The sequence below is a fragment of the Urocampus carinirostris genome, chromosome 4 (genome assembly GCF_059441175.1).
Source record: "Urocampus carinirostris isolate Australia breed hairy pipefish chromosome 4, RoL_Ucar_1.0, whole genome shotgun sequence".
Taxonomy (NCBI): domain Eukaryota; kingdom Metazoa; phylum Chordata; class Actinopteri; order Syngnathiformes; family Syngnathidae; genus Urocampus; species Urocampus carinirostris.
In genome coordinates, this window is record NC_142352.1 from 12,461,417 (window position 1) to 12,481,748 (window position 20,332).

Here is a 20,332-nt window from a genome sequence, read left to right on the forward strand (position 1 = left end):
ACAGGAGGTTCCCAAGACCTTAAAACTGTGCCGCACACGCACTAACCACTGCATCGCCGTGCTGCCCCTTCTTCACACAATTTGCCCGTTTTTGCTATCACCAAAAGGTTGAGATTGTGAGAGGGATTACCTATTATATACATCTGACTTTGGTTCCCATCTATAGCATCTTAGCTCAGGGTATGGTGTGCATTTCACTTCCTTATTTATTTAAACGAATGGTCATTTTCAAAGGCAATGTTAATTATCATGCTTCCATCCAGCTCGTCCTTGAAAAAACCCTTTTTACTGAAGCTTTCTATGTCACAAGCAATTTTCTGTGCTTTCCCCCCCTTTAACTGTTATTACTACACAGGTAAATTACCTTTCAAAGAAAGGCCAAGTGTTCAAACTGTGAAAAACAATTTAGCGATATACGTTGACTGTTCAATTTTCTCACTATTGAGCTAAGGTTCCGCCTCATTCCTTTGTTCCAAATTGGCTGCAACGCTTCTTTAACTTGTTGTCAGTATCAACAGAAGCGTGGATAAATATACCACAAGTGGTGCTGGAGCCCTAGCCACTTTGTCTTTTTGTAAAGGAAGCATTTGCATTGATTTGCGTGGTGGAAATATCATAAAGAGAACAAGCTGTCTGGCCACTTTGATGCAAACAAAGGCACATTACTTTTTTATTTACACTTCCATCAGATATTCCATTCATTCAAAAGGTGTCCCCTTGGTTCCTTGCTAGTTCGTGGCCTTCCTTGTCATGTTCCAACCACCCTTTTCACAGTACTTTTGTCGACTCGGATTACTGGAGCCCTGCCTGACATCCCAGACTACGAAAACCAAATGATGTATTTTGGACTCTCAGTGGGATATTACTTATCCATACATATATAAGTCTTCATTTATTTATTTATGACCCCCGCCGCTCAGGACCGTACATTTTGGGGTTTTGTGGAGGAAGCAAGAAGCAGGAAACATGGCAATGTGCTCAAATAGTAAATGTAATCATAAACCCTAACACAGTAACAAACAAAGTGTCAAAAAAAACAATAAAACGGTCTGAACAAAAAACAAACCTCAGAAAGCAGGATAGACTGGGGAAATGGGGATAGTGGAAAACGAAGGTGGAGAATGAAAATCACCGGACTAACTTTTAGTCTATGGCTCCAAGTATTAATGACAATAATTTCATATCTTTCATTCCCAATTTACACAATCAAGTGACACAAACAAAACAAAGTCATGTAGATCAAACTGTATGTCGACAATCATGTTTGCTCCATGAGCAGCAGAGCCAACTGCTCTAGGCAAATTTCCTATTAGCATATGAATCATTAGTATGGCACTGGAGGCAAGCAACCACGACGCACAGAAGCTTGTGGCACACAAAGCCCCGATTACAGAACGCAGTAAAGTTTGCGATTGTGTTTGCTGTCAGGGACAAATATGGAAACCTTTCTTTGACTCTGGTACTCTGCACGAACAACATGAGGTAAACACTCACTGAACACAATGTGTTCAAGGTCAGAGAGTCATGAAAGCAAAGCCTGCAGCAATGCCTTTTTTCCCAACAGGCAAATGTCACAAGCTTGAAAATGCCACAAAATATTTGTATGTTTTTGCTATTGTTAGATTATTAAAATAGGTCACTGAGTATGTTGCCACTGTCATGATTACTGATTCGGCACACCTTCGGCTGCCCCATTGGCGCCAACAGCCCTGAGCGCTCATTGACTCTTCTTTAAACCCCCGGCTTCCAAGAGGAAGCCGTCAGACCGTCTGCAAACCCATGCTCCCAGCTAGGCAAGCTCCATACCTTCTGACATTTTCCTGCCCTGTTTTCTCCTGCCTGATACCTGTTGCCGACCTGTTTCTGGCCCCGTTTCTGCCCTGCCCTTCCATCCCGACCATCAACCTGTTTTGCCCTGTTTCCTGCCTGATACCTGTTGCTGACCTCTTTTCTGGACTCGATACCGCCCTTTCTCTTCCGTCTCGGCTATCGACCAGTATCCCTTCTGCCTACAATTATCCTTGCTCGACAGCAAAGTGCCACTTCCGCGTTCCTGCCACCTGCTCTGTAGATCATCGGATCGTGGACGCAAGCACTGCTCTCTCTCTTTATTAATAAAACTGAGTAAACGAACGCTACTGGGTCCTGTTGTCACGAGGGACCGGACTAGAACGGAGGCAGGAGGCAGGAAGGGAGAACTCATCTGCGTTGACGATCAAAACTTTTATTTAGCAAAATAAAAGTCGTCCAAAACTCCGGGAGAAAACAGAACAAAAACAAGGTTTTACTCAAAACGTGAAAACACAGGTTTCCTCCGAATCAAACAAAACAGGACAGAGCAAAACAGAACGGAAAATGCAGACAGAAAATGCAATGAGCCAGCACCCGTAAAACCCACAACCCACCCTTAAGTAGCACACACGCAAATTAGCTGATCTACTGCAGCCGTGCCCAGGGGGCGGGGCCAGCCGGTCACCACGGCGACCATGCTGGACACGACACCTGTCTCCGTTTCTGGCCTGTGACAGCCACCAGTTTTCCAGCTATATTAAGTTTATTATCTAATATTCACAGCATTAATTTAATAATAACATTACTCATTTAGTTGTTATAAATGCACCTGTGTTCATCCCCATATTTGAATAAAGTATTTACCTGCTGTATCCTTTCTTATCAGTATTTTTCCAGCAAAGGTCTTCTGATGCGTCAGCCTTATCTTATCAAACTGTCACCACCAGAACGGAATCAGGACCCAATTGCGTAATGTTTACCTAAGGTTTGATTGAAAGAAAGAGGTAGGGCTGCACCTACGATCTGGTGTTCGCTGGACGCGGGAAGCATGTCAATCTCGAACTCGGATTATGATCCGAATACGGAAGTGGATCTTCCGTAGCGGGCAATGGCGGTGTCAGGGTCAAAAAACAGGTCGGTAGCCGGGACAGGAGAGCAAAAATGCGGCTGGGGTCAGAAACGGGTCGTAGCTGGAGACAAACGGGAAGATCAGGAACGGGCAGGTGGAAAGATAGGGGCAAAAATTGGACAGGCGGAAGCCAGGGTCAAAAAAGGCTTGCCATGTTTCAACAGAGGTTCGCAGACAGACTGACCACCGGAGAGTGACAGGGCTGGGTTTAAAAAGGGACAGGGAACCAATCAGAGCCCGCAGTGGCTGGCGCCAAATAAGCGTGCCCAGGTGATTCACATCGGTAATCATGACACAAACAACCTTCAAAATCCAGCTGTGTGCAGTTCTAACAAAATACTCTTGTTCATTGAGATCCTTTCTTTTAGCCTGTTCTCAGGAGAGCCTGTCAGAGTTTCATTTTACGTTTTGCATAATCAACGCCTTTCTCCTATAGGAGAGGGGACAAACAATTATTTTTCGTCTTTCTTTGGAGACACATATCCATCGATTGGTCTGGAGTGCACTCTGATTTTGTCTTTTTTTGAAACTTTGTAATAATTGTTCTGAACTGCATTGCTTCTCTCCAGTTCTATTTTTTTCACTGTCCAAATACTCGGTCTGATCCCAGAAGAGAACATCGGAATGTCTTTCGCCTCCACCATTTAAAAACCTTCTCGTTTGAGCTTGATGTGCTACTGAACCAATGAGATCCGCAGATCCGAGAGGGTTCTCCATTCGGGCCCCGGTGCTGTGGAATGCTCTGCCCTCTGAGATTCAATCTGCAACCTCAATGGAACTGTTTCAATATAGGCTTAAAACACACTTTGATTCTAAAGCTTATGAAAGACCTATATCTAATGTTGTCAATATCTATTATTATTGTTTGTTATGCAACATCCATTACAGCCTGGTCATCCTGGAAGGTTTCTTAATTTGCCTCAATCTGAGATTTTTGGTTGTTCCTTGCCCTCGTGTAGGTTTTAAATCAGGGGATGGTGTAATAATAGTCTGTAGTTTGCTATAGTCTGTAGTCTGTGCCGCTCTTTGGGACTTTGTGTGAATAACGGCTAGACAAATAAACATGACATGACTTGTCTACTGATTTCTGTCCCGCACATTTGGCGCCAACTGCCTCGGACTCTGATTGGCTCCCTGTCCCTATTTAAACCCACTCCTTTCTATCACCTGTTGTCAGTCCGTCTGCAAACCTCAGTTTACACTAGGCAAGCCTTTTTCAACTCTGACTCCAACCTGTTTTTTGCTCCTGTCTGTACCCAGGTTTCAACCTGTTTTTGATCCTGATCACATCTACTCTCCCGTCCCGGCTTTCGACCTTTTTTGTCCTCGACCACGTCTACTCTCCTTTCCTGGCTTACGACTCGCTTACGACCGGACCACGTTTTTGCTCTCCTGTCCCGGCTACCGTTTTTCCGTTCCCGACACTCACCGCGGAAGTCCCACTTCCGCGTTCAGAGCGACCTGCTACCCGCGCCCAGCGATCACCGGATCGTGGGGGCAACCCTTTCCTTTCTTCCAATAAAACTGAGAACAAGTGGGTCCTGTCTCCGTTCTGGTCTTAACAATTTCATGATACCCACCAAACAAAATATACAAGCACTGTCAAATGACGGCCCAGTCTTGTTTATTTCCTTTTCCTGTTTGAGAAGGACATAGCTTCAGGTGACACATGAGTTGTGCATCTGCATCACTGCCCTTTGTAAGCCATTGGACAAGGAAGCTTTTTTTTGTCACATTATTGCTCTTGCTGTGTCCTCAGTCTTAGTCTCATCTTTGATTGCTAGTTACTTTTTCCTCACGTTAACCTACGCGGCATGCACGTATATATAATGTCGTTTTTTTTCTATTTTCAATTAAAGAGAGAGCATTAAAATGTAAGCCCTCAAATTTCCCCCAGGTTGTGAAAACATGTAGATCAGGAGTTTCTTACGTGGTGCCAGCCAGCACCAGGGACCCCGCTAAGGACAGTTGAGGTGCTGCGGACCTGTTGTGAAAATTTAATTAAATGCTCATCAGAATCAGAGCGCTCAAAAAGGGCCGCAACTAACAATGAATCGGTCGATTTTTAATTTTTAGATTAATCGATGAATTGCATTAAAAAAAAACACACACACACACATTCTTAGTTTCCTCCTCTATTTAAATATTAAAGTTTTAAACAGATAGAAATATAGTGCACAAAACATCAGGATATTTTATTAAAACGGACTTTGTGGAACTAAAGTGCTATTACAAGATTGTCGCCGGATCAAGAGGACATCGCACAACAAAATGTGGGCTCAAGCTGCCCTCTGCTGGATCAAAGTACCGTATTTTCCGCACTATAAGGCGCACCTAAAAGCATTTTTTTTTTAAAGCTCACCATGCGCCTTATAATACAGTGCGCCTTATATATGGATCAATATTAAGTCGCAAAGTCTTGCATCTAAGGCAACCAGCCACCGACTAGATTTTCCCCCGAAGGCGAAGTCGTCCGTGGTGTATGCTGGGATTTATATACCGGCGTTTCATTTCCTAACCAATGTGTCAATCATCGTTTGAATCAGTCACTATTGGCTAAAGTTATTCGGAGGTAAAGGGGTTGGATCCTTTTTTATCATTTACAGGCTCGCATAGGCTAAAGGGGCGAAACAAAGCCTGCAATTGGCCGAAAGAGATGAACGTGAATCACACGTTGGGTTGCACTACGGCATAGAGAAAACATTTTTTACTATTCTGTATTTGTAAATATTTTACTCTCCTGGATTTACTACCCTCACGGTTGTAAGAAGACCACGGTTACGTATCATTATTGAACGTGATGGCTGCAAGAGAACTTAGGTGAGCTATGCGGCTTTATATTTTCCCGGTATCTTGTTTTAGAACGATCTTGATGTTTCTGTGATGAGTCTATTTTTAAACTAAATTCAATTCAAAGTGTTTATTGTCATATGCACAGTAAAGAACCCCGTTTCCCTGCACAATAAAATTCTTACTTTGCTGTCCACACAGTTGCCAGTGAAAAATAAAATGGAAACTAAGAAATGTTTAGCATTTCTTGAATCCCAAGACTCTAACCTTCCGAATGAGATTTGGAACGATGCATTTGAGTGATTGGTGACATCGTACAGACACTGTTTCCGTACATGTCTGAGACACGTATTTGCTTCTTTGCAAGCTTTCGGAATGTTAAGGGGTAATAAGTTTGACTGAACTATCTGACTGTTTTGTCGACGTTCCCATTGTAGCGCCTTATAATCCGGTGCGCCTTATGTATGGAAAATATAGGACCAACAACTATTTTTGGGGGGTGCGCCCTATAACTCGGTGCGCCTTATAGTGCGGAAAATACGGTAGTTCTATAAGCATGTCCCCTCATCTTCACAACAGATTTCAATGCATGCTTATTTGTATTGCATCAACGTGCTGAGTGTTACATACATTGCGCAAGACAACAAGTCAATGATGAAATACGTTGCCAACGCTTTTAATAATATATTTCAATCATTTTATCGATTGGTTGTTTCAACCCTACATTCAAAGCAAATTTTACGTTATAACTTTTTGATTTTGATTTTACGTTTAGAACATGAATTATTTACTCGTCCATTCAGTGGAGCCAAGCAAAACAATTGAACCAAGCTGATTCTGTAGAAAGCTACATAGAGCAGTGAGTATGGAACTCACTACAGCCACTATAGTTTTTTTTTTTTTTTTTTTTAAATACAATCAATTTCAATTCTAATTCCATGCTGATGCTAAATCTATATTGCTCTATAGCCATGCTTTGAAATGCTATAGAATTACATTGTATTCAATTATGTTAGATGCTACAGCTCATTGTATTGTTTCAATAAAGCCATAAGTTCATCCATCCATCCATTATCTGCGCAGCTTATCCTCATTAGAGTCACGGGGGTGCTGGAGCCCATCCCAACTGTCTTCGGGCAGTGGGCAGGGGACACCATGAACTGGTTGCCAGCCAGTCCCTGGACACACAGATCCAGGGAATTAACTCTCTCAATTACACCTAGGGACAATTCAAATCGATTAACCTGACATGCATGTTTTTGGAAAAGTGGGATGAAACCCATGCAAGCACGGGGAGAACATGCAAACCCTGCACAGGAAGGGTGGTCGCTGGATTTGATCCCATGACCTTAGAACTGAGCTGGGGATGCGCTAACCACCCAGAAGTTCACATTCCTACCTAAATTTGAGTAGAAGTGCATTGGATTAAACAAAGTATGATGCCCGTCACGAGTTCCAACACTAACTGGGTCACTTGACATTTGAAGCATTACACATTTGCATTAAAACAAAACAAAACCCTTTAAAAAGGTTCCATGAGGGGTGAAGAAGCATTTTCTAAGCACCCAATTACTGAACTGGCAATATATTAAAAAATCATCTTTAATAGAGATTCATTCAAGCAATGCCGGCGTAAATTGTAATGTACCTTAGAAAAATTGAAACATTAAAAAAGGCCCCAGACAGACGGATATATGTTGTTTTACTCACCAGTTTTTGCTGACACCAAGTGCAGACACCACATAGAGCTACCAGCCAAAGGGCACATACTAGGAATGCGAGAGACACCAGGAACACACTGAGAGACACTGAACCTAAGTGAGAGACAAAGGAAGGGGGACATATAAAGAGGAGGACATTAGTTGAACTGTATTTTCATTTTGAGGCTCTAAAACAGGGGTCAGGAACCTTTTTGACCCGAAGAGCCATAAAAGCAAAACATGTTTTAAAAAGAAATTGAGAGAGCCACATCATATATTTTCAGACAAAATTGAAAAAACTGCCAAACACACTCTCTAGACAAAAGCTAATTCTTCAGCACATTTTATTTCACTGTGTGTCATTTGATGATTTAATCAAATGTATGAAATGATAATAATGCCAAATCCCGTGTCCCAAATCAATGTACCGTAAATTCCGGACAATAAAGCGCACCTGATTATAAGCCGCACCCACCACATTTTAAGAGGAAAACCAATTGTGTACTAACACAAGCAGCACCTGTATAAAAGCCGCATGCGAACCCAAACCCGACTTTAAGTCCCGCGAGCGAAACTAAATGTCCTTCATTAAAGTACACAGTCCAAAAATCACAGCCAGCAAAATGAACGTCCGGGTCCAGTTGAAAATAATCCAAGGAAAAAAAATGTATATTTCCAAAGGTGAGGGTGGGAAAAATATATATCCACTATTGTCCGCCACTTCCACAAACACGTCTCACGTTTACTCCACTTTCCGTCAGCCCCAGTGGTTTTCATCCCTTCTTTTTGATTCGCTCGTACAAAACATATCAGAGTAAGTCTCTAAAATAAATACATTACAAAAATATACAGTTGCAAATACATATTATACATGGTTACACATATTTAGAAAGAAAGACGGTACACCGAGAGAGTTTTGAAAGTTTTAATAATAATATTATGACTTTCATCCCAAATCGTGCCTGTGATGGGTAGCAAAACGCTACTAGCAACACGCTTGCACCACAGTAAACGGGTCCGTTATATAAATATACCGTACTTGTAGAAATCACGGTACAACGTCCTCATCTTCCTCCTTATAACGATGTCTTCAAAGTCGTCTTCGCCAGTAGGGGAGAGAGACCTTGTTATATGGATGTCGTCCCACGCTCCCTTATTCGAAAACACGCTAGCAACACGCTCGCAAAGTAAAATTTACGTGCAGTAGCTCTGTTTCCTACTTTATCCGACTGCTCGATTGCTTTTAGCTTGAAAGCTACGTCGTGTGCCTTTCTTTTTGCAATTTGCATGTCTTCCTCGCCGCATATATTCCACCGGTCTAAATCTTACCTTTTGTACTCGAACGCCGCTGGCGGCCGTTAGAAAAATTACATAAATTGGCCGCATCACTGAATAAGCCGCAGGGTTGAACGTTCGGGAAAAAAGTAGCGACTTATAGTCCGGAATTTATGGTAAATATGCCATTTACAATTTGTCTTCCACCTTGAGTTAAGAGTGTTGAGGCAATTTTTTTTCCCTGAAATTTGTCCTTAATAACGGTTTCAAAACAATGTGCATGCAAAGTTCTTTTGTAAAAATGTCACAAATGACTGCAAACGATAAGCATATCGTCATATTCACTTTCGGTGTAGACTGCACTGAACGAGAGAGAGAGAAGGAAGTGCCTTGCGCTGTGAGCAGGGATCCGCCCACCTGTACTGCTTACCCAATCAAAGTCGTTTGCCAGCGTTTTGATTTATCAGTTTAAATGGTTTCTTATCGAACTTCTGCATTAAGTTGCTTTGGCTTTATATGGACCAAAATCGGGATGAAATCACTTTGGAACGCCACAGAGAGATGTTTTATTTCGGAGCCATATGTACTCATGAAAAGAGCCATATATGGCTCCCGAGCCATAGGTTCCCTACCCCTGCTCTAAAAACTGACAAAACATAGCTTCACATTCGGTCAAAACAGAGAAAGCTGGTAGAAAATCTTCACGAAGCGCCGGCCCGTATCTCTCCTCTATTCATCATAGTCATGAGGGAGACTGAGAAGTGTCGAAAACGGTTTCATCCTGTTGGTGTATAAATAGACGATGTGCACATGCCAGGAAGAGATCATATCAAGGGTCTACAACCCTCGCAATTACTTGCTTCCGTTTTATCTCCAAGCTGATGTATGTCGCGCATCCTTCGGCAACCGGCTTTCCGAGAACATCTCGTTATTTCTTTCAATTAGGGACACTTCATGCAGCAAACAGCCAGCTCACGAGTAACAAATTATTTCCACCTGCAAACCGCTGAATCGGTCTTTTATCCACTAACTTTTTTCTTGAATTCCCGTTGTGAATTGTGAAAACATATAAATGTTTTAAACCAAGCAGAGACTGTGGATTTTGTCTAAATCATATTTTTAGCAGTATTATCTCTCTCTTCATCTCATCTCATCTCATCAGCCGTACCGCTTATCCTCATTAAGGTCGCGGGGGTGCTGGAGCCCATCCCAGCTATCTTCGGGCAGTGGGCAGGGGACACCCTGAACTGGTTGCCAGCCAATCGCAGGGCACACAGGGACAGACAACTCATTCGCTCATTCACACCTAGGGACAATTTGGACCAGCCAATTCACCTAAAATGCATGTTTTTGGAACGTGGAACATAGAAACTCCGCACAGGAAGTCTGGAACTGGATTTGAACCCACGACAGGTTCCCATGACATGAACTGTGCCGCACAAGCGCTAACCACTGCGCCGTCGTGCTCCTCATTATCTCTCTCTTGTTACATTTCAATCGCCGCCCTTTAGACCATAGGTGTCAAACTCACGGCCCGTGAGGCTCATCCGGCCTGGTGTAAATTAAATCTGGCCCGTAAAATGATTTCATATACATCTACTATAATGCTGCATCCTGCTTGGCGTTCAGCATTAGGGGTTGGAATTGGAGGGTTCGGTCACCTAATGACTCCCAACACCTCAGTTGGGTTGAGCGAGGGGGCTGGGAATCCCCTCCTCTGAATCAATCTTCCAAAAAGAGTCAGAAATGACTCTAGCCACCTCCCACTAGGGGGATATGGCTGTGTTATATGTATGTATGTATAATGCCCCGGTTCTATGAAAGGCTGAAACTACAGATCCCACAATGCAACACTTCTGCTGCCGCCACAAGACTTTCCGAAAATGTTCCCGCAACAATCGAGTTAGCGGTAGCCTTAAGAGCGAAGCGACTTTTAAAACTATCACCTGACGAACAACACGTCAGTTGAAAAACAAGACTGAGATGTGCATTACAGTAATAGTGAGTCTTTAGTGTCAGGAAGTAGAGACGTGATGTCCAGGGACGAAATTGTATTCATCACGATGTAACAAAAGGCTAAATGGAGAAAAGCAGGGTGACGTTTCTGTTGCTGTGGATTACACAATATATAGGTGGCCGAGCAAAAAGCTGATTTTGAAAACAGAGGAAAGGCTGAATATATGTTTACTGACATTTCCAGTAAACCAGTGTGTCCTCTTTGTGGAGCTAATGTGGCCGTAATTAAGGAATTTAATGTGAAACAGCAGTACAAAACAAAACATCCGAGTAAGCTGAAAAACCTGAATGCAGAGCAGAAGATAAAGAAAAATAAACAGTTAAAGAAGAATATGAGGATCCAGCATATGTTTTACCCAAAACAAAGTCCCAAAATGAAAGGCAAATATTTTATTTGTATTCATGTTTTTTTTTTTTTCATATTTTGAATTCGTATAGTATTAACAGGAGATATTTTCATGGAGAGCAAAGTTGTTGAAAGTAATTTAAGTTTATTTATTCTTGAAAAATATTCCTGTCTGTTTTAAATGTATATTTTTGTTAAAATAAAAAAAGTCAAGCGTATTCAATAAATATTTATTTTGTTCGGCCCGCGACCAAAGGTGTGGTTTGAGTTTTGGCACTCTGTGCAATTGAGTTGACACCCCTGCTTTAGTCTGTTTGGATCAGGGGTGTCCAAATTTTTTAGAAAGGAGGGGTAGGTTTGGTAAGCTGAAAAATGTGTGAGGGCCGACTATCGAGCCTGACATTCTTAGAACAATGTTTAATAAATTCACCCTCCGTTAAAAGTTTGCAGTGGTTGGCGATAATTATCGCAACCTTGTAGCTCGCCTCTGTAGCATTTTTATTTGATTTGGCAGGGTCTCGTGAAAAAGTGCCGTTTCCAGTTGCTTCACCATTTCACAGCGTTCGTTTCCAGATAGCTTTTTTTTGTATGCATGTTTCTTATGGCAGTGCTTCTTGGTAATATCATCCTTTGAAAACAACCACAGTCTATTGGCAAACTAGGCAGACACAGTTGTTTTGGATTTCGGTAAAAAATCGACCAATTTACACTTGTTCTGGAAGCTGTGGCCCTCACAGTCAACTTTCCTTTTTTTGTAATTACCATCGCCATGCCAAAAATGTAGTAGGTTCAAATCCGCACAGAAAGCCAGAGGAAGTCACTTACCATATAAGTTTACATGTTAATTAGTCAAAGAGGTTATGAGTGTTTTAAGCCACGTATTGTTAATGTTTATGGATGATGCCTTGGCGTTGCGTTGCAGGTGGGTGCAGTAATGGTACAACAAAGGTCGAACAGCCCAATCGCATCTAACTGGCAATAATATTACACAGAGAGCTAAATGAGACTAACAGGGATGATCAACGAAAGGCGGCCGCAACCATGGCGGAAAAACATAACACTGGATAACTGACGACCAAAAAACAAGCAATGATCAGCCAGGCTAGCCGGGGACCAACAATGAAAAGTGGCCACAGCGACAAAGGCGATCAAAACCAAGGAATAAACCAATCGACATGGTAGGCTAGCTGTGCTTTTGATGAGGGATTGTCCTTTTAAAAATGTTGAGAAGTGGCAAAAAGTTGATATCATTTTTTAACCCACATCATTTTCATAGGTGGCCCAAATAAATCCGCCACTGCAATAACAATCCGTCTAACAGGTTGAAACCGCCCTGAGTGCAGGATTGATGCAAAGGATTTGATCTAATCCAAAACCTACCAGATGGCTGTTGCTTGCAGCTACCCAATATTATTTCTGTATTGCGAAAAACTAACCTGAGAGTAGCAGATCACGAGTAATGACACCAACTTCTCCCCTGTGTTGACACATTGCAAAACACTTATTTCTTATTGTTTCAGTCACTAAACAGGGTGTTCCAGAAGTCTTACTAAAGGCACATATACAGTACCTGTATCTCCTTAGGGGCCTAGGAGTTGCATAGGAGTCGGATTTGGGCACAACACCGGCTCGGGAGCTTTTATACCCGTGGTCCACACGAGAAAATGACGCAGAAATGACGCGATGAGGAAGCGGAACAGTCGCCGGCGTCTGTTTTGCGGGCATACCACCGATGAACAGCGGGTTGGCCAATTTTGCACATTTTCCATTGCGGGCAACCACGGGCAAAAAAAAAACGCAAAATTTTAGCCGTGATTCAGCCGCAAACGGCTGTGTGACCGGCCCCTTAGCGATGAATAGTAGTCAGACAAGAGGGGCACCATTTTAAAGATAATTACATTAAGTTTTTTGTAAGGCCATTGACTTTTTTCTTCTTTCCAGACACATTAATGACTTCCATTCGACCAGAAAAGGCGTTTTGTGTGCTTGACTTTGTATTTATTTGCCAACATGATGGAGCGTCACCACACTGGAGCCTCAGGTGTCATGATTAGCAAAGCGATTCACCTGTGCCGCTCCTTTGGTGCCAACTGCCTCGGAACCTGATTGGCTCCCTATCCCTATTCAAACCCACTCATTTCTGTCACCTGTTGTCTGTCCGTCTGCGAACCTCAATTTACTCTGGGCAAGCTTTTTCGACCCTGACTCACACCTGTTTTTGCTCCTGTCTGTTCCCCGGCTTCGACACGTTTTTTGATCCTGACCACGTCTACTCTCCTTTACTGGCTTTCGACTCGTTTCTGATCCCGACCACGTTTTTTGCTCTCTGTCCCGGCTACTGACCCGTTTTTCCGTCCCCGACACCGCCATCGCTCGCCACGGAAGTCCTAGTTCCGTGTTCAGAGCGACCTGCTTCCCGCGACCAGCAATCACCGGATCGTGGGTGCAATCCTTTCCCTTCTTCCCAATAAAACTGAGAGAAACGTAACGCAAGTGGGTCCTGTCTCCGTTCTGTTCTTGACATCAGGGTTAGACAGTTTCTGAATACAACACTGACAGACAGATGGATGAGACCGTTTGGGCAGAATGATCATGATTTCATGTCCTGGTCACCAAGATCACTAGATCTCATGCAGTTTCTTTTTGTTGGCATTAGTGAAAAAAGTTAGTCTATATGCCCGCTATTCCGAGGATAAACTGAGGGCCGGAATAACAGAAGCTGTTGCAACCGATGACAATGCAGTACTGGGACACGTTTGGCAAGATTTTGCTTGATGTGTGTCATGGGACCAATGGTGCTCACATTGAACATCTTTCATATCTGTCAACCTGTACGTTTTTGCCGTACAAAGTACGTTTATTATGAATTTTAAGACATGTTCAACCTACAAGAAAATCTGTACGGAAAAACGCAAAATTGTCATTTATGCGTACCCTCCGGTATACACCGACTATCACAAAACTGCAAATCAATCAAGTCAAACGAGTTCGAGTTGTGTAGTAATAGGAAGTCCGTCTCTTTTTAGAGAAGCGGCTTTTTCGGCTCAACTCATTAAAGAGAGCCGGCTCTCAAACAGCTCACTTGTACGATGCATTATATTACGAATTATTATGTTGTATAAAGAAGTTAAGAAAAAGAAAGGAGAAAATGAAAAAAGTGTCACGGGACCGGAGCAGATCGGAGGCAGGAGGCAGGAAGGATGAACTCAATCGCGTAACGACCAGTTACTTTTATTTAGCAAAATAAAAGTTGTCCAACACTCAGGGACAAAACAAAAACGGGCTTACAGGCAAACAGGAACTCAGACTTGGAATACTCACATAACAGGCTTTTACTCAGAACGGGCAAACACAGGTTTCCTCAAGTCAAACAGAACAGATTAATGCAGAACAGAAAACGCAATGAACCAGCAACCGGCAATCCCCAAAACCCGCCTTTAAGAAGCACAAACGCAAATTAGACGATCTGCTACAGCCGGTGCCCAGGGGGCGGGGCCAGCCGGTCGCCGCGGCGACCATGCTGGACATGACAAAAAGACAGGATTGTGCTTATCCCTTTAATCAGTATATTACCAACAATAATTTAAAAATATAAAATGAATTAATAAATTGAATAAGAAAATGTATTATTCTACTTAATTATATTTGCATGTATTTTTTCCTTCTACAGTGAACATCCAAGCTACTTAAGTTTAGAACTGTTTTTATAATAAACCTCATTCATGTCGAGCAACTCAGGATCTCACAACGAAATGTTAATTAACAATATATATATGATATAACGAAACACAATATAACATGTTAAACTACATAAATAAACACATTTTGAAAAAAAAATATGATGTAAGAATTTTTTGTATTCTGTAAGGGAAAATACGATCTTTGAACATTCCATGTACAATTGAGATTATAAAATCTCTGAATTTACCATATGTTTGTCTCATCTCATCTTATCTCATTAGCTACACCACTTTTCCTCAGCAGGGTCGCGGGGGTGCTGGAGCCCATCCCAGCAATCATCGGGCAGTGGGCAGGGGACACCCTGAACTGGTTGCCAGCCAATCGCAGGGCACACGGGGACAGACAACTCACTCGCTCATTCACACCTAGGGACAATTTGGACCGGCCAATTCACCTGAAATGCATGTTTTTGGAATGTGGGAGGAAACCGGAGTGCCCGGAGAAAACCCACGCAAGCACGGGGAGAACATACAAACTCCGCACAGGAAGTCTGGAGCTGGATTCGAACCCACGCAGGAGGTTCCCAAGACATGAACTGTGCCGCACATGCGCTAACCACTGCGCCGCCGTGCTGCCCCATATGTTTTTTATATCCCTAATAGTTCCCAAGAAATTGAATGTCAAAATGTGTCCAAGACCTTTGGAACACCTTGTATAAGGCATGTGTAAAATATATATGATGACACATAGTAAATAATAATGGCCGTGCAATGTTATTGTGGATTACACAAGGATGAGACACCTGCTGCGTAAACAAGGATCATGCAGTCGAGCTACGACAACTGAAAGGCCTCCATTCGCACAGATTTTTATTTCAGAGCCAATATGACTAGCACTCCATCCTCAATTTTAGCTAATATTGCAGTTATAGTTTCTTTTTAAGCGGAGGTGCTGCAGATTGCCACCCCCTCCTATGTTTTCTCATTGTTATTCTCGTCCAGCAACCTTCCTGCTCGCAGCCTCTACTGTCTGGCAATATTTTAGTTTGAAGTGATGCCGTGATTCATGACTCAAACCAGCTGCTAATTGGAAAATTGGATTCTTGTCTCCTGTCGCAAACCACGAACCCGAGCGATTTGTTTTTTAAATTTCGGAAGGAATTCACGGCTCGCCTCGGAGCGCATTCGAGCACCAGTCTGCGCCACTGAGAGCAAATGAGGAAATTGAGAACAAGAGGGCTGTGAAATTCCCTTGTATAAGTGGCACAGCGGTGACAATGGGGTAAAAATACAAACTAATCAGCTGCAGAATTTGTCTTATCAAAATACCGTAAATTCCGGACTATAGAGCGCACCTGATTGTAAGCCGCACCCACCACATTTTAAGAGGAAAACCGATTTTGTCCATACACAAGCCGCACCTGTATATAAGCCGCATGCGCCCACATTCAAACATGTAACACAAACACAAAATTAACCCAAACCCAACTTCAAGTCCCGCGATTGAAACTAAATGTCCTTCATCAAAGTCCACAGTCCAAAAATCACAGCCGGCAAAATGAACGGAAAATTATACCGGTACTTAAGGTATGATGCAGACCTGCAGAGTCCGGGTCCCGTTAAAAGTAATCCAAGGAAAAAAGTGTATATTTCCAAAGGTAAGGGTGGGAAAATATATCAGATAAACACATTTACTCATGCAACTCCTTTTTCTTTAACCAACTTTTTACCCCCTCTTCTTTCCTTGTATGTCCCTCACCTTTAGCGGTCCCCACTTAAACTCGGCACCCCGCGTTTGTTCCGCCCCTCCTTTTTCATTCACCCGTGCAATACACATCAGAATAAGTGTCTAAAATAAATACAAATAAATACATTACAAAAATATACAGTTTCAACTACATATTATACATGGGTTACACATATTTACAAAGAAAGACGGTAAACCGAGAGAGTTTTCAAAGCTTTAATAATAATAATATAGCTTTGACAGGGCAGTTAATGGTAGCAACACTCGAGCGCCGCTAGCAGCCGTTAGAAAAATTACATGAATCGGCCGCATCACTGAATAAGCCGCAGGGTTGAAAGTTAGGGAAAAAAGTAGCGGCTTATAGTTCGGAATTTACGGTAGATATTTGGACTCAATCTTGTAATTTTGCCTGTGAGCTCAGTATGGAGCTGGCTAAGATGAGAGCCCAGCAGGCTCATCATGCATCCTTGCTTTCTATCAAATAACTGCACAGCCTTCTCTTTCGGCATCCCTTCTACTTCCACCTGCTGCGTTTGTATGCTTGCGATGTTCGTTCAGCCCGCTGTTGGAGTTTACTGCAACTCATACAATATGCACATTCAATCATATACAACCTGCGGTGGAGTATCTCTAAGTCGGAATAATGTGCAGGAGGTCCAGTGCCATGGGAGGTGACCTGTGGGCTGCTCATTTCAACTATTTCTTGACCAGAATGCAGAGAAGAGTTTAGGGGGATTTATCACAATTCAAGATGTATTCAACAACTGTTTCACGCATTGCCATAGTTCAGGCTTCACATTTATAAATAAAAAACTCTATATAATTTCCAAGAATCAACAACATGTGAGAAACAATCGTGAAAAGAAGCTAAATGTATTCACAGGTCTCTTGCAGGCGGACTTTCTGCCAGAATCGCCCGGTATTAGGCTACATACATCTTCCCATTAACTCTGACTTTCTTCCCAGTCTGTGCTGACAAAAAGGAAAGCAAGAGCATGATGCTACCACCACCATGTTTGACAGTGAAAATTATGTTTTCAGGGTGATGTGCAGTATTAACTTTGCGTCAAATGTAATACTTTGCATTCAGCTCAAAAAGTTCAATGTTGGTCTCATCTGACCAGAGCACTTTGTTCCACATGTTATCAGAGTCTCCCATGTGTTTTTTTTTCTAAATTCCAAATAGGCCGTTTCATGGTTTTCTTTCAGAAATCGGTTTTCCTCTTGTAGCTCTTGCACAAAGGGCACCCACCTCAGCTGTGCATGCCTGCAGGTCATCCAATGTGATCATGAGTCTCTTGGTTGCTCTTCTGATTAGTTCTCTCCTTGTTTGGTCCAAAAGTTTAGAAGGTCGAGTCTTGGTAGGTTTGCAGTGTTTTTTTGCTCTCTCTATTTTGATGTTATTGCTCCCACAGTGCTCTGTGAGACGTATAAATGTTGTGAAATCTTCTAGTATACCAGTCCTGCTTTGAAGCTTTCCACCACAATTTCCCTGACCTGCCTGGTGTTTTTTTTTGTCTTCATAATGTTGTCTGTTCTCCAGTGACTCGGTTCACAGGCCTCTGAGTCAATCACAGAGCAGGTGCATTTAAACTGAGACTAAATTACTAACTGAGACTAATTAGAATCAATACTTTCAATTTGTATGTTATGTTGTCCTAGATGTACTATAGAACAGTGGTTCACAACTGGTCTAACTTAGGGAGCCACCATCCCACCCTGTTACAAGCTGTGACCAATGTTCCCTGTAATTTTCCAAGGGTCTGAGCATTCACACAAAGTCGGTGAGCAACGCTTGAAACAACAGTGAGCAACCATAATCCCAAGTGTGGAAACTGAGTCATTATCAAACATGTCCAAAACCTGACATCACGTTACATTTTGCTAAGTTTGCGGCAATGCAAATTTTTTTTTCTCTTTTGAATGAATTGACTCATGTACTATTGCAAAGGTTGTACGGCCTACAAACATCATTTGTTTTTACAATTCTTTTACAAGATTTTCATTTTTTTTTTCCTAGTATCATTTTGGGGCGCTTATTTAGTCGGTTGCGCAACACAGAACTGTATTTAATCACATTTTTTTAGTGGAAGTACAATGTTGACAACAAGATTGACTCGGTATAATTGGTAATTATTTGAATGCAAAATAAACTTTTTCTTCTTTTTCCGTTTTTTTCATTCCTTTAAAAAAATCTCGTTGTGTTTATTTTTTCCTAGATGTTACTTTTTTCTTTTTGTTCTCTATTTACCTTTTTTTACTTTGTTTCTTTCTTTTCTTTTTTTCTGGCTTTTTTCTGAATTTTTCCTTCTTTTTTTCTCTTCCTTTTGTTTCTTTTTTCTCAGCTTTTCACCACTTTTTCATTTTGGTATTTTTTTCTTCTTTTTCCGTTTGGGACCCGAAAGAGCCGGTTCTCTTTAGTGAGCCGAGCCGAAGAAGCCGGTTCTCTACCGACTTTACTTAGCTTCGTTCGACTTCGAGATTGACTTCAAAATACCGCATTTAGAAAACAGCGTCAGGGGAACCCGTTTATTTTTACCTTCATGCACTGTCTCTTTGACTTAATTCGCTTCTTAATTAGCAATTTCGAGCCCTGATTTTTGTGCGCTAGCTAGATTTTCTTCTGCGCTGAGAATGTGCGGGCAGCGCAGCTCAGAGGGAACATTGGCTGTGACCCAAATCAAGAACAAAATTCTACTTCTTAAATGTATTCAATGATTGTAAAGGAGAGGTAGAGGTAGTAGAACATCTCATCTCATCTCATCAGCCGTACCGCTTATCCTCATTAGGGTCGCAGGGGGGCTGGAGCCCATCCCAGCCATCTTCGGGCAGTGGGCAGGGGACACACTGAACTGGTTGCCAGCCAATCGCAGGGCACACAGGGACAGACAACTTATTCGCTAATTCACACCTAGGGACAATTTGGACCGGCCAATTCACCTGAAATGCATGTTTTTGGAACGTGGGAGAAAACCGGAGTGCCCGGAGGAAACCCACGCAAGCACAGGAAGTCTGGAGCTGGATTTGAACCCACGACAGGTTCCCATGACATGAACTGTGCCGCCGTGCTACCGGTAGTAGAACATATTCTCATTTAAAAATAACGATGAAAAAACAAACTGATATAATATTTCCTTGAATGCTATACTACCTGCATTTTGATGAAATACAAAAAACTTCAGTAACTTCAAAAATGTTTAACAACTCAACATGCACAACATAAAACTACAGTTTCAGGCTTTCACGTGCTACCACATCGCTGCACAGAACACACTGGAGCTTTTGAACTCTTTTGTCGTCATAATAAAATCTATATCTCATATATTTGCTCCGTTCGCAGTTGCAGGGCATTTTTCCCTCCACTGTTCTGGAATGTTATTGACCCTCAATTATTATTATATTTTCTTAGCATTATTTTGCCAGGGCAGAGGGCTGCAACCCACTAGTTAAGAAACACTACTCTAGAGCCTTTTCTTGTATTTGTAGTGTAAAGGCAATAGAAAATAAAATAGGAATAATCAATAAAAATGTGCTATTAAGAATTTTGCCAAGACCCCAGGAAGTATCAATCCCAAGAGAATAAAATCGATCCAATCCATGTACTTGCTTAGTATCAATATAATCGATATTTACATCGTTCCACCAACTCCTATCTACTATATTTCCGAAGTCTTGGCTATGGGGAACATCTCATCAACATTCTGTTATGCTATTACGTAAATATCTCAATCAATGGGAAAGTAACAAACACACAGCTATCCTTTACATTCATTAAAAGTACATCAGTTTGTGCATTGATACAAAGTCTGTATTTTGTGCGGCACGGTAGCTGTGTGAGTAATGCACAGCCATGGGGTT

General features: G+C 42.1%; 1 protein-coding gene across 2 annotated transcripts in view; it reads right to left on the minus strand.

Annotated features, from left to right (window-relative positions):
* Window positions 1-20,332, minus strand: part of syt7b (synaptotagmin VIIb) — a 173,410-nt gene that overhangs the window by 99,206 nt on the left and 53,872 nt on the right. For both annotated transcript variants that reach the window (XM_088333670.1, XM_088333669.1), the window contains exon 2: window positions 7,421-7,524. In XM_088333670.1, coding sequence (XP_088189796.1) covers window positions 7,421-7,524 — 104 coding nt within the window. The remainder of the gene's footprint in view (window positions 1-7,420; window positions 7,525-20,332) is intronic.